Source organism: Numida meleagris, chromosome 17 (genome assembly GCF_002078875.1).
Source record: "Numida meleagris isolate 19003 breed g44 Domestic line chromosome 17, NumMel1.0, whole genome shotgun sequence".
Lineage (NCBI taxonomy): Eukaryota > Metazoa > Chordata > Aves > Galliformes > Numididae > Numida > Numida meleagris.
In genome coordinates this window covers 643,409-659,032 of record NC_034425.1, presented here as the reverse complement: position 1 = coordinate 659,032, position 15,624 = coordinate 643,409, and the positions used below count along the sequence as shown (strand labels likewise).

At 44.9% G+C, this 15,624-nt stretch overlaps 1 protein-coding gene across 4 annotated transcripts in view; it reads right to left on the bottom strand.

The window, feature by feature from the left end:
• Nucleotides 1-15,624, bottom strand: part of DNAH9 (dynein axonemal heavy chain 9) — a 175,860-nt gene that overhangs the window by 37,543 nt on the left and 122,693 nt on the right. For all 4 annotated transcript variants that reach the window (XM_021414422.1, XM_021414421.1, XM_021414423.1 and 1 more), the window contains 2 exons: nucleotides 6,024-6,217; nucleotides 1,766-1,914 (listed from right to left, as the gene is read on the bottom strand). In XM_021414422.1, the coding sequence (XP_021270097.1) occupies nucleotides 1,766-1,914; nucleotides 6,024-6,217 (343 nt within the window). The remainder of the gene's footprint in view (nucleotides 1-1,765; nucleotides 1,915-6,023; nucleotides 6,218-15,624) is intronic.

The following is a 15,624-nucleotide window of genomic DNA, read 5'->3' as shown; positions in this document are numbered from 1 at the left end:
AAAGTTCTGCCCATCTTTGAGAACTTCCAGTTTTCCCTCCCACTATTTCTGGTTGCCAGCCAGCTCTGAGAGCTGCTGATCCGCTCTGCACTGAAGAACGCTGCCTTCAGGACCCATCCTCTCAAGGGGGGGGTGAGGCAAGGTTACAGAAGGCAGCAGTACCCCCAGCCAGGAGATGCCAGCCTTCCTCCTGCAGGAGGGGAGAGCAGGGAGTGGGGCAGGCAGCTGTCCTCAGCAGGGACACTGGGTGGAGAAAATATTGAATAATGAGTCTGGATGAACCCCAGCGAGGCAGGCTTAAGGGTAGTGTAGCTGCACCAAAGCAATGGTTTCATTTTGCCAGATTGCTCTCACTTTTACTTGCTATAAGTTTTCCGGCTGACTAACCCAGGTGCTCAGCTACACACGGGTACATCTTTACCATTCTGATCAAACAACTCATGGCTGGAATATAGTGCTTCATCGCACATACAAGAAAGCAACAGGAGCATCAATGTGCTCCAACGGGAAGCCAGGCACGAGGCAGGGCCTTCCCCACAGGGTCCCCTTCAATTCACAGCAGTGAGACCCAACATTAGGGCAGAAAGAGAACAAAACAGAGCGCAGAGCCCAGGAACTGCCCATGGCCAAGTAGCACTGCCTTGGTTGGGACTGACCTGAACATTATTTGGGATCACCCAAAGGTGCCTCACAGAGAGGGAAAGAAACCTGCAGCTCAGGCAGGCAGTGCTCAGCCACCACACACCTGCACGATGCCTTAGGTCAGTGTTGCTGGTTTCTCTGCTGGGGCTGCCAGCCTTGCTGAGCTTTAGCCTGGAGACTGGCCCGCCAAAAACTGGCCAGCAGCCCTACTGTGCTAGTGTGATACGTAACTCATACAGTTTAGAGACCACTTTACTCCAAACTGCTGGCAGCACTGGGGCTTGTCCACAAGCAATGGTCTTGGAGATGTGGGTAGTGCATGGCTGGAGAAGGAGAAAAGACACCTGAGGAGCACAATGGCAAAGTGCAGTGGCCCTGAGGCAGTACCCAAAGGTGACTGAGCCCACTGCTCCAGAGGGATGGAGCTCCTCTCCTCTGTAACAGTCTCTAAGTGTCTGCAATGACCTCGACCCGGCGCGGTGAGAAGTTGACCCTGTTTCCAGATGTTCAGGCTGAAAACAGAAATGCTTCCAGAGTGGAGCTGAGACACAGAGCCAAATTCTGCACGTCGGCAGCTTCACAGCAGAGTGCTGGACTGCAGCACGTGCTGCACCACAGCAATCACTGCCCCTCAAACACGGCCCCTCCGAGATGCTCCTGGGCTCTGAGTGCGGCTGGCAGCACATCACCAGAGCATCCACACCAAAAACAGCTCAGGAAGGATGGGATTAAAAACTGGAGACTAACCAGCAGAATGCTACAGGGAGCTGTTGCTTATTTTTAGCTATCTGACAGTGTATTAGATACCTCTGACGTAAATTATAGGTTGTGTACAAAACCAGCTCAGAAATTGTTGCAGTGTGAACCACATTGGGAATCTCAGCATTGCAGGAAAGAGACAAGTTTAATTTAAACTTTAAATGAAAATCCAAAGGCCTTTAAGAAAGAAAACAAAAACAAAAAAACAATAAGACACAAATCACATCCTCTCACAATTATCTATTTTTACCAGATTACTCCATTATCTACAAACAGATGAGGGGAAAAAAAAAGTCACGCCAAGATAATTATGCAGAAGATAAAAAGCAATGCTGCGATATGCCTGCAGCCATGAGTTGTTTACCTTGTTTCTCCACATCCTTCAGTGGGTCAACTCCTGGGGACAGGATAAAAAACATTGGGGTTGCAGGTCCTGACTCCTCAAAGGATGCTGCAAAGTCCAGGGGTCTCCCTGCCACATATTTACTGCCGAGCTTCTCTTCTACAAAATCTCTGCCGGAAAGAAAAAGAAGTTTTGCCGGTCTACTACAGCTCAGGAAAGAAAGGTTCCCGTGCAAATCATCAGCCAACTCATTTTGCTTTTGTTGATTCAAATAAGTGAGAAACTTCATGAAAAAAATGAGGATAAAATCACTTTAGGGAGGGCCTGCAGCCCGGGCTCTGGGATCTACCCCTTGCTAGCAACTTTTGGCACTTCCTACAGGCATAAAATGACCCACGGCACAGAAATATCTGTGATGAACGACAAAGTGAGAACAAACAGTGGGACCTCGCTGCTACAAGCACTGGTTTGGTTCTGACACAGATAGAAGAAATAGTTAAGCTGATGCATAGAAAACCGCAGCGTGCTTTGTAATCCAGCTTGAGAGGAAGCAGCATTCCTTTAGATTTAGCACCAAAACCCCCCAAAGTCCAGACGATTTAGAAAATTGCTTTGTTCTGGGAAGATAAAAGGGAAGAGCTCTAAGAATACCCTGCGCGTGTCGCTGAGTCTCTGCATGAGAGTCACAAGGAAAATACAACGGAGTTAACAGGAGCTGCCTGAACAGGGCGCAGAGTATGGAGAACGGCCAGGCTGAAATTTCCCTGGGGTGAGCTTACCAAAAAATCACTGCTTTATAAAAAGATGGTACAGTGAGCATTGATTCAAAGGCAGGAGCATTACATTCAAAGCCCAGGAACAAGCAGTTGCTTTTCTAGCAGAGATGCATGACTCAGCCTTTTGAAAACCTCAGTACCAGGGGAACAAAAACATCAACCAGTTTTCAGCTTGGGGATAATACCAGAATAAGGCAGCCAAATTCTTTCTAAGAGAGCTGAGAGCCTTCTTCAAGGACGAGTGAAAGGCAACTGGAACAGAAATGCCACAGGGATTGCAAAAGGAAGAAATGCCAATTTATTTGGTGCCTCTTTAAAGTAGATTTTTCTGTTTTGGGTCAAGACTTGCTGAAGAGCTGATGGAGACATTCAGTTTGCAAAATCTAAGAAAGTCCACGAGATACAAGGTCACAACATTCTGCACGAAATAATGCTTTGGAGATTCAGAAATACAAGTAATGTGCACTGGGGACTCTGAAATGGGCCACAGTGCAGGGAAGGAGAGCCTGCCCTCAGCGATGGGGATGGAGGGGAGCCTGCACTTGGTGCCGCTCAATGTATTTGTAGGGGTGGTCCCCAGGATAAGTAGGAGGACTAGAATAATGCTGCCACTAAAAAGCCTTTTGTTTAGACATAGTGAGTGGCTTGCAGCCTTTCTAGGCTCTGTGTAGTCCTCCCATAGGCGAGGAGTCCATACATGTGCCACAACCGAGGCACAGCCTGTGCAAAGATCCCCAGGGACTGCCATGAGGAGTGACAAAAACTCTAACTTCCAAGGCAGGTAATAGCAAAAAATCTGTACATGGGTGTAGGGAAGATGGTACCATTTCATTTTAGACACCAAAGAGCTTTCATGACCATTGGCATAATTCTGGTACGTGCGACATGGGACACAAAGGGTCTTGCACCTTTCTATGCAGCAGCTAGAGGCGAGGTTGGGATATCCTAGGGCACCTAAAAAGCCCCTGGGCACCTTTGTTTAGGTTACTGAATTCCTCCTTAACTCTTTAAAGGCACTGGAGCATTTGCCAAGCACCTATCTCAGAGAGGCAGGAAGGTTTAAATGGCTTTAAACTGGAAAAGGGTCAATTTAGACTAGGTGTTAGGAATAAGTTCCTTTACTGCGAGGGCGGTGAGACACTGGAACAGGTTGCCCAGAGAGGCTGTGGATGCCCCCACCCTAGCTGTGTTCAAGGCCAGGCTGGATGGGGATGTGAGCAACCTGGTCCAGAAGGAGTTGTCTCTGCCTATAGCAGGGAGTTGGAACAAGATGACCTTAAAGGTCCCTTCTAACCCAAACCGTTTTATGATCCTATGATTCTGTGGTTATGACTGTACTTGCAGTGAGTTCACTGATGGTTAGGTATGTAGCACAAGCAGATTCAACTGATACAGAGAAAAAAAAAGATGAGCAAGTTGAGAACTGCAAAACAACTTGTGGCATCCACTGACATTGCAGAAGAAACTATTGAGAACTCAATTAATTTGATCAGATGCATGATCAGCACTTCTGGCTGAACCAGGGTTGCCAAGGCTGAAGTCCTTAGTATAGGAGATGCAGCTCCCCAGTGCTCTGCTGGAAGTATCTCCACTCTTTCAACAGTCACAGATTCAATGTGGTTTTGAAGGTGTTCAGAAGAAAGGGAAACCAGGGGACTATTGCCCAGCTGTGTCATGTCTACTGGGGATGCTACTACATCCAATCCAAAGACCTTTTCTTTCCGTTAGGGTACCAGGTTTTACAGACAGACAGATATACAGATGTGGGTGTTTTTCAGAGAGGTGAATCTCTTAGGAACACCAATTTTTTCACTAATGGAACAACATCTGTCCTAGCCAGGCTGATGGCTGAAGAAAAGACTCATAGGTGTGATACTTTCATGGAGGAAAAAAGAAGTCATAGGCATTTTGGCCGGCATTGTTACCACTAAGAATTATCCATTTGCTTTGGGGGTACGAGGTTTGTTTCCCTAAACAACCTGGGCAACACAATCTAGGGGGTGGCAACCAGCACACGGCAGGAGCATGGAACTGGGTGGGCTTTAAGATCCCTTCCAACCCAAGCTATTCTATGGTTTTCTGACACAAAAGCTCTACCTGGGATGTTTGGGACTACTTTATGACTATGCTGTATTTCAAGAAGAATTTTAGTCACAAGCATAGTCTTGGAGAAGGCACTGTAAACCATTAGTATTTTAAAGGATTTATGTTCTAACCTATTTCTAGGTAAGAAACACCAACAAAAAACACATTTAAATGCTCTTGTGCAAACAGAAAAGCTTGATGCATCCAAACCCTAAAAATATCCAGTCATGTTTTGGAGCTTGGGTTCTCTTACCTTTTCACAAAAGAAAAATATGAAAGGAATTGAAACTGTATGTTCTAGTTATTTTTAACCTATACAAATACCACCATTTTGACTGAAAGCAATGAATTAAACTTGCTTAAGCGAAACAGGCACTTAAAAGCTCAGAAAGACAAGAGATTGTTTTACTCAAGCTAAATAGCAAAAGGAAGAGCAATTTTTTAAGCTGAGAGAACACACGGAGAGGCCAGCCTCAAAACAGTAACTAATGAAAAAGAAGATAGTTTAGAATGGTATCATGATGATAAATTTCATCATTGAATTGAATAAAATACAGTAACATTGACCATAATGAGACTTCACTCAAAGCCTTGTCTGCATCTTCCTGTGCATCTTAAAGCACAAACAAAAGCACAGCTCATGGGCTGATAATCACACATGCTAGATGGTGGAGCAATTTAAGCCACCTGAGAGGCAGTGGAAGAACGCGCAGGCAGAAATGTCAGATCGTAGACTACTAGGACAAAGAATGAAAAACAAGTCCTAATGGAGTCAAAGACCTTTAGTTTCTCCTGGAACAGCCACATTAGCCACATTGCTTTTGCATATCTTCATGAAATTTAGACTTGCCTAGTTACCTTTGATATATAATTTACAACTACAACTTTCAGAACTAGTATCATATAAATTTTAAATTTTACAGTAAAAAAAAACAAAACAACACATACACAAAGAAAGCATCTCCATAAAACTTCCCTTTACTTCTGCACTTTATTCCTAAGGAACAATGGTGATAAGCAATCTAGTAAACAATATTGACCTTAATGAATTCTAGAAGTTGATTATAAAAAGACTCCAGTGAATGTGCAACATCTCTGATGATGCTCATCTCCAGCTTGCTGTGCCTGCTCCTCACCTAGTGCTAGTTGCACTTCTTCCATCACCATTGGCCATGCTAGAGTTAGATTTCCTTAGGCAGGAAATTTCAATTAAATGAGAAGTGTCGACTGTCTTGCAAAGTACAGAGATAACTCATTCAGTAATGACCCATTTATAGAAAGCCATTTTGTAAAACTCATACTCTATAATAAATAAATCCAAACATATTCCTGAATTACTCCTGCTCCTTAGAAAACACAGACCCAGCGTTGCCTGATAAGCAAGAGAATGGACTGAGATAGCAAGGAAGTGCCCTCACCGGACAGCGTAGGTCATGCGGTCGGGCCGGATGGCTCTCATGATGCACAGGCGCTGCAGAGCTGACTTGTTCTTCCATTCCTGGGGGAACTTCTCCTTTTCAGGACACTCGGATTCAACAAACTTCTTCCACCGTTTTGCGGAGCCCTCAATATCCCGATCCAGGTTTCTGAACTCCTCCATGGATGAGAGGGCCTGGAAAATTCAAGGAAGGTATTCAGAATCACAGAATCATTAAGGCTGGAAGGACCGCCAAGATCATCTAGTCCAACCATTGACCCATCCCCACCATGCCCACCAACCAGGTCCCTCAGTGCCACATCTCCACTTTCCTTGAACACCTCCAGGGACAGTGACTCCACCACCTCCCTGGGCAGCCTGTGCCAGTGCATTTCCACTCTTTCTAAGAAGAAATTCTTCCTAATATTCAACCTGAATCTCCCCTGGTGCAACCTTTAGTCCTATTGTCACAGAAGAACAATCCTATGTGCACTTGAACTGTTTTTCTAATTTTATTGGCTGCTCATGTTTTGCTCCATTGGAAAGGTCATAGCTAGAGCCTGTGAGCCACAAGCAGAACCTCCCCAGGATCAAATCTTGTCTGTTTTCCTTTTCCCATCTCTGTTGTCAGCACATTGTCACATCAACAGGTATCACCCAGCATGGGACATTTAGAGTGCCACTTCAGGGCAGGATGAGCAGTTTTGTACCTGTGGAAGGTAACTGCTCTGAAGTTTTTTGCCACCTGCATCTTCTGAGCTGGCTGCTCAGAGAGTATCAGCTCTAACATCATGCAGCACCTAGCACGGCCTCCCCAGATGTTCTCACTGCAAGGACCTTCCCCTTCCAGTGAAGCCACGGCTGTACCCACATCTCCTCTGCAGCTGTGATATGGGAGCTTGGAAGGGACAATAAAGGAAAATTTGGCATTATCTGCAATGCAGCTTTCCATAGCCCAAAGTGAGAGGAAATCTGCTCTCCTTGTTTCAATACTGGAACCCAACTGACTCGGGTAGCAGGCACTTGCTACTATGAGCTATTCCAGAAATGAGTGATTTGGATGGGGACTGGAAATGCAGGGCTCACCTCTGCCAGGAGAGCACACTGCTGGCAATCCCGTGAACTGCAAGCCTGCAATGTCTCCTTGCTGCTCCAACAAAGAGAACCGTGCAGCCAAAATCATAACTGATGGTAAAACCTGCTGTGCTCACACACTGAGAAATCACAATTCTGAGACTTCACCGTTCAGTCAAGGTGACCACAAACCCCTGTAAATGCACTGCAAACAGCGGATGGCTGGGTGCTGCCTTTGTACTTACATGTTCTATAGAAACACATACAAACTGCTGTGACAGTGTAAATCGTGGAGTGTTTTACATGCCAAATACAAACGGAGATTCACTCATTGGTGCTACAAGCCCGTAGCAGAAACAGGTAGCTGTGGAATGTCCCAAAGTGATGTACAGCTGAGCAATGAAGGGAACAAATGATAATTTCAATGAAAATGAAGCTAGCTATATATATACATTTAATCTTCCTGCCACAGCAACTATGAGCAGTACACAGAAAAGGAAAGAATCCAAATTATCTTTCATACGAGTGGTGGCAAAATGTATTGCACAGCTTGTAAAGTTCCTGTGGATTTCAAGCAAAGTTCTCATTGAAACAAACATCTTGAGCACATTTTGCATAATCTGAAGCTGCGAGCAGTTGAACATGAAGAGGGAGAGAGAAGTGGAGTATAAAAGACAGCGAATGAGCTATTTTCTGTAGAAACAAGGACACTCTCAAAGCAAAGCAGAAGCTTCTTGATGGGCAGAGGTGTTCCGCACCATTAATGCTCCTGCTCACATCCCATACAGCTCCACTACAAAAAGAAAGCAGCCGGGAAAGAACCTTGAAAAATGCTGGTGTCACACCTTGTTCAGATCAACTAAAAAAATACACACTTATCAAAGGGGTTTGAAAGTCACGTAGACATCCTGACAGCTGCAGTGGATATGGGGCTGTTGCATATGAGGTGGAAGACACCAGAGGCCGGTCTGTGCTGATGGAAGGAAAGCCACACTTCCCCTCTGGAAAGGCTTCCAATGAGGAACTCTAATCTTTCTAATAGACTGAATTTATTCAGAAGCCGTGCTTTAGCAAAAGGGCTCCTTATAATGAATGAGTTCATGTTTCCAGCAGTGAGAACACCAGCAGATGATGGAAAGAAAGGGGTCACAAAGTTGTTCCCAGTGGGTGCCACCGACACAGGATGTTTGCTGAACACAACCCTTGTAGCATCGCAGAATGGCTGGAAAAACCCTCAGGAGGTGGTCAGTCCAACCTCTACCTTTCCTCACAGGTCGCATGCTCTAGGACCACAGCCAGACCTACAGGAACACGCAGATGCTTTTATACATGCTCCTGCAACAAATCAAGCCTTGCCCAGAGCCACAGTTTCATCAATAGCTCTATGAAGAAGAGCAGAATGGAGCACTTGCAATACCACTCAACAGCTACAGGCCGGGCTGGCTCACCTCCGTGCCCCAGGCACACCGAAGAACTTTGTGGAAAGCATGAGCAAGGCAGGGACCCAAGAGATGCTGCTGCCATGTGTGGATTAGCACTGATGTGGAGAAATCTCGGAGACAGAAGCCACAACTCTAACATCAGAACCACATCACAACTGAAAGCATTGTACAGAACACGAGAGACTGAAATCCACAGGAACACAGCCTGCCCAGTGCCTTGTTCTTGCAGCAGTAAATACATTTGATGCACCTCTCCTAGCTGAACACAATACGGTGGCAAATGCTGAATTCAATAGACTCATCAGCACAAGTGCTTGTACAAAACGTTTTTAAACCGCTGACTCTTGAAGTGACTTAAAGTAAAACTTCAGAACTTCGGCTACCGCTGCTTCGAGAAGTCTCTTGATGATGTTAATGAGAGACTCTGAAAAACTGCTTTCTTCTTACAAACTGGCACACGTAATCAGAGATAATAGTTTCTCTCTCCCTGAACAACATGTTGCAGAATTAAGAAAGCTCTAATAGCAAGCATTAAGTCTGTATTATATAAACTAACACTGAAATTTTCATTAGTCAACAATTTAAATTGCATTTATTAGGACTGATGGTATTAATAAGACACGTTACTATTTAAAAGCTGGAGCAATGAAAGCTATCTCAATCAGTAACTCTTCTGTGAATATTGATCGCTTTTCAATACCTCTGCTGTGATATTATCCAAGAATCTCAGACCGGCAATAACACTGCACTGTTTCCAAGCAGCAGGTAGAAAAGCAGGGGCATGTACTGGGACAGATCAACCTGCACAGCATGGCTATTTTTGTCAACACAGCAGAGAATAAACCCGTCAACTAGAGTCGTCATGGAAATTGAGAGAGACAAAAAGCATTAACCAAAATAAAATATGAGCAAGAGGACTGGAGGACTCCAGTTCTGGCCTTTGCAACCCACACTGTGTCTGTCCCCGATGGCTGGAAGCAGGGGGGGGCTGGGGTTTCTATCTCCAAGTAAGACTTTGCCAGCAAAACAGGGCTCTCTGCACATGTCAGGGCACAGACCATTGTTTTCACACAGAGTGATTTTTCATTCACTGAATCACAGACAATTTGCTTTATCACTTCAGTTTTCTTTGACAGTTTCTCATCTAAGTCAGAACCAACTTTAAATTGGAGCTGAAATGTCAGCAGATCCGTGAATCTCACAAGCTCGCTAAGGCAAAGCACTCTTTCCCCCTACAGCTGTAGGGAATACAACAAACATCAGCCGTCATCTTGGAGAAGGAAACTCTGGTTGCCACCGCAGATCAACCACAGATGTGCCCACATGGTGTCCTAAACACACAGCCCTTCCGAGAGTCAACCTGGGGCCAGAAGGAAGAGGGAACTGCTGCAAAGAGCCCCAAGAAGGAGATGTGACAATGCCCCGAGGTCCCAGGCAGACGGGCACGATGAGGGGCACGATGAGCAGCGATGTGCTCAGCTCCCCTCTCTGCTTGCTGCCTCCGGGGCACAGGTTGAGCCTCCAGGGAAAAGGACGACTTCAGAGCTCTGGTGTCACTGCAAGCGCGTGCAGTTTATCTTCTACTGCCAGATACGCTGCAACAAGCTTTTGTAAATTTATTAGAGAAAACACGCACTCTTATCACAAAAGGCAGTTATTCTCAGGACACCACATGGTCAAAAACTGGTCCCAAGTTCAGATGTTGCTTCATAACATTTTACAGAATCTAAATAAAAAAGATTACCTTAATTTTTTTTCTCGCACTGTCGCTAAGGGATAACAAAATATGGTTTTGTGTTTTAAACTACGTCCATAATTCCAAATACCCTTCCCCAGTGTCATCCAGCTCAAGAAGAGCTCTGCAGCAAGGGAAGCCAAAGCAGCTTCTATCACCATGCTGTGCCCCAGCACAAAGAACATGGAAAGTGAAACAGTGCAAACAAACCCAGCACCGCCAGAGCTGTCCAACACCACTCACCCAGTTCCCCAGCAGCCGTAAGCCTGGTTTCTAAAAAAGACACCATGAAGTCATCATAAAAAATGGATTTTTTTTTTTTTTTTTTTAAAGCTATCCTTACTTTCTGAGTCTTCGGGTTATAACTGCTTCACACTTCCAGTCTGAGCTCCTCATCTATCTTGCTTTTGAAAAGAACCCTACAGTTAAAAAACATGAGGGCTAGCAGGAGCACACCAAACATCACATGGCTCTCTATCCCAGCTGGAGAACACTGGAAGGACATATTCTATATTCCTCCCGTTTTAAGAATCTTTGAGAGGATTAAATCTTAATTATTAGCCCACTAATTAGTGAACTTTGGAGAGTGGCTGTGTGAACATCTGACGCTTGGAAACGGCCTCAGGTGTTTCCAAAACACCTTCTAAAGGTCTCACATTGTCCACCCACACAGTAAGTTCTGCTTATGTTGGTTTCCTGTAAATATGGTGCTGGTGGCCCACATCTCCCAGGACAACTAGCACGCTCACAGCGGGAGAAAGCTCTTGGGGAACAGCAAAGCCAAACCTGCATCCAGCTCACAGGGATAGACTGAGTCATTCGGGAAGGGGACGCATGGGCAGATGAATTGTTCCATTTGAATGCTACTGTTAACTAAGAGGATTCATGTAGAAAATGATGGATTATTTGCCATCTTTCCCCATCTAGGCTTTGGTTTGTATTATTCATTCACTGAAGGTGTTATTTTCCCTTTAGCTTCACCGCCTGAATTATTCAACTCCTGAGGACACCTCTATTGAAGGTAAAAATAAAGACATGATGGTTTTGACAAACTTCAATCACCCCTCAGTGCAAAAATGTTTTTCAAATCTTCCTCATTTATTTTAATAAAAGCTCACTGACAAGCTCACATCACTGCAGCCAAACCCAGATGCAGATGAGGATGCAGAGCCCGTTGGGGCACTTGGCCTGACCCACGGAACTACCTCAGCAATGGAAAACATCAACTGTCTAAGCCAGTCCTCCCCTGTCCTCCATCACAGACTGTCCAAATGTCTGGTGTGAGTCTTTCCTGCAGTACTCTGAGATGTCTTTTGTTCTGTCTTCTACTGATTCCAACTGATGGCTCTTTCCCCTTCAGAGGAGCCCTTCTGAAGACTGTCCCCTCAGCCTCTAGGCTCTCAGACATCACCCCTCCATTTCTCCTCAATCTCTTCTTGCAGCCATGTCTCCATGACACTTCTCATGCTCTCAACTGACTCCAGAAGGCACACATCCTTCTTAAAATGCAATACTCAAAGATCAAATCAGACTCCAGCAGAGAAATGGATAACTATGAGTGAATTGAGGAGTGGGTCTCCATGGCTACGTCAGACTATATTCACCAGAGGACAGAGGAACAGGTACTTGCAGTACTGTGGGTTATTGGTGCACTGTGGTGTGCTCAGTAGGGATGATCCACAGATCATGAGTGCCTGCACTAAAGGCAATCTCATGGGCTTCAATGCAGGTAGAGCATTGGTGTTACCAGCAGGGCTCCAGAGGTGGCTCTGGAGATGCCACAGTTTAACTGGATGCTTCATCTGCTGTCTTCACAGTGACCCAACACTGCCAAGCAAAGGAAACATTTCTGAACTCTACCACATCACAGAAAGAAGGAGCTCCAGTAGGTCCTTTACAGCAGATGTGGAGGAACTTACAAAGAGGAGCCAAATTCCAGCCATCCTCTTTCATTGCCTTTCCAAACGCACCGTACACATCGGTATGGTACTTGGTGTCCAAAATGAGATGGCTGCTTGCAGTCCCTTGCTTGCAGGGCTCAGCCATCAGGCCTTTCTGCAGTCACTCTTGGGCCCAGGTGCTTTTTTTCCAGAGTGCACTGCAACTGAATTTTGTTTCCACCTTTCAAGCAAAGTGATGTGACTTTAAAAGACACGTGATGACCAAGGAAAGAAATACCGGACATCAGAAAGATACCAAAGCAAGCTCTCTCTTCCCTTCTGTTTAAGGGAGAAAGAACTTTTACATTCAAAATAACCAGCTAACAGCAGGCTCTGTAGCATGGCAGGGTGCACTGAACATGAAGGACATGGCCACAGATATATCCAAAATAATTCAATTTCCAATCTGCAATCAAACCAACAAAGTATGTCTTTAAATATTTGATGCGATCCCAATCTCCGCTGTATCTCAGATAAACATTATTAGCCACCGGGTTAAAAAAGCAAAGGAAACAAAAGGTAGAATGATCTCAAGTATTATTTCTGTGAGACACTGTGAGCATTTCTCCAAAACTTGAGGGCTGGTGAGGACAGATTAATGTCCTTAGGAAACTTCTAGATGAGAGCAGATAAGCGCATATCGGAGTGTCATAATCAATGTTTTCTATCAAAGATGGACTAAAAGGCTGTACATCTTAAGAACTGAGTTAATGGAAGAAATTTAATTAAGACTGATTCTCTGGCATAATAATAATTTTGAACGTACGTAGGAAGCCGTGAGCTGCAAGTCTCTTATATCTGACCAGCATGATCAAAGGACCTCGCTTACGTGCAAAGACCACAATATATGCAGCAGATTGTATCACAATGAATCTTTAACAAGAATGAAAAATTCTGGTGTCTGAGAAGTACATAAAGCAAAAGCTGGAAGAGTTTTCTATTATTTTGTCAAGAAAATCCAGTTTTCTTAAATATAAAATATATGATTTTGTATTTTATCTTGTAAACCACACACACAATCTCATCACCTGCACTCTGCAAAATTATAAACATGGAGTTAATATACTACTTTGTCTGCTGCTGTTCTCCTCCTTGAAAGCTGAATTCAGTATTTAGAGCTCATTATTCAACATTGCATTTATTAAACAATGCCCTTTCAGTAGCGCTTTCATATCTACATAATGAAAATCCTTCCTCTTCAGAAAAAGATGAGGGAAATGATTGGGATGAAGAAGTAATCCAAGTTGGCCAGGTGTATTCTTGCTGTATATTAACTAGCTTCACTTATCCTATGGGACACATCTGCGTTTGGCAATGAAGAGGCACTGCAGAAAATATCACAAAGACAATCAGACTTGAGAAGCATGTGCTTGCACAAAGGAGATCCAGAGCTGCCTGAGGGAGCAGGCTGCCGAGGTGGGAGCCAGATGCACACGTGGTTAATCCGTAACCGTGGTTCTGCAGGAAAACAAGGCTGTGGGGCAATGTGGGTACGGTTCCCCAGGAAGGGAATGGCATGAAGAGAGTTGGAGCACAGGAGAATTTTGCAGCAGAGAGCACCGAGGGGTGTAGGGAAATCCATTCACCAACCTCGAATTAGTCTCAGCAGCCTGAGACCCACCCAAATCTTCTAAAAAGGGCTGGCTGAGACAAAGACAGCCATGGAAGAAGGAACCACACAGAACCTAATAATGCCATTTCCACGTCCACACTCAGAGCAGAACCATGGCATGATCTGTCTGACTGTCCCAGCCCTCCAGACAACCAAAGAGCAGAATAACATGGAGACTGGGTTGTAGATTGGGCTGAAGGGACCTCAGAGCATCATTTCAGGTAATTCTCACCTCCCATACAGGGGAAACCTTCATCTTCAGGTTGCCCAGAGTGACTGTGTGGTCTCCTCCTTGGAGATTTCCAAAAGCTGCCTGGATGTAGCCCTGGGCACCCTGCCCTGGGTGCCCCTGACGGAGCAAGGGTTAGACCAGGTGACCTCATAAAATCATACAATGATTGGGTTAGAAGGGACATTAAAGACCATCTAGTTTCAACTTCCTGCTGCGGGCAGGGTTGCCAAGCACTAAATCAGGCCCTAGATCAGGTTGTCAAGGTCCTATTCATCCTGGCCTGGAATATCTCCAGGGATGGAGCACCCACAACTTCTCATTCAGAGGATGGTGAGGCCCTGGCACAGGCTGCCCAGAGAAGTTTCACCCTAACATCTAACCTAAATCTCTCTCTCTTAGTTTAAAACTATTCCCTGTTATCGTATCACCATCAGAACGTGTAAAAAGTCTGTTTCCCTCCAGATTATAAGGTCATTTTAAGTACTGGAAGGTCACAATAAGGTCTCCAGAGGTCCCTTCCAAACTCAGCCATTATGGGTTTCTGTGATATTACGGCACTGGAGATCTTCAAGCAAAGGAAGGGAGAAGAAATGAGGACAAAGCTACAAAGGAACACTTCTACACTGATCCTGATTTAAATTCCATCTTGCAATAGAAATATTGAAGTGACTCTTTGCACGTGCTTGTAGCCTGCTGTCCTATGCAGTTCAAGCGATAGCATCATTGTACCTTTGTGGTCTGAGGTGTGGCCATATGTTTATTGGTAAAGGTGACCAACAGTCACTCAAAGAGACAAGCTTGCACGTACAAAAGAAATCAGAAGTACCAATAATAACAACTTTCAAGTGAAGTACTGGGAGCGCAGCAGTTGATGGAAGTACAACATGTTGTAACAAAGGAAACTGAAAAAAGACAGAAAACCTCATTAAGAGTATAAAAATACTTTTGACTTCTCAAGAGATCACTATTAAATACCCACAGTAGACAAACCTTACATCTGAAATGACCAGCACTATTGAACACTGGAGCCAAGGACTCAGCCAAAGGCACTGCCTTCATTAAACGGTGTAATTTCCTCCCTGTGCTGCACTTAACTATCCCTCCCATGTCCCAGAGGCAGCATTTGCGCTTAAGCTAACAACTGCATCCTCTGCTAACCTCTCCCCTTGCTCCAAAGCTAACGAATGTGCCTCAACAGGGGCTCACAGGAGTTACCTTCTCCCATATAGGCTGATGGATGGACAGAATCAAGTCGAGCTCAGAGAAGCTTTTTCTCAGCCCGTGCTTGGTTTGAATTCAGTTCTCGTTCCAGGCTTAAAGAGGCACTAGAAGGCCTGCAGCCTACCTATTTTTTCAAATATATCAGCAGATCTAATAAAAGAGATCACTTTTCCCTACAAGCTGCGCCCTTCTTGACAGGTACATGGGTTTCTTCATTCAGCAGTAAATACTGAGCTTCCCTGGCACCAGTGTTACAACAAAAAGCTCTGGGAAACTTTCTGCTGAACTGAAAAGAAGTTGGAAGGCGAAATCATAAATGTGCATCAGATGCGCCAGGATCAGGAGC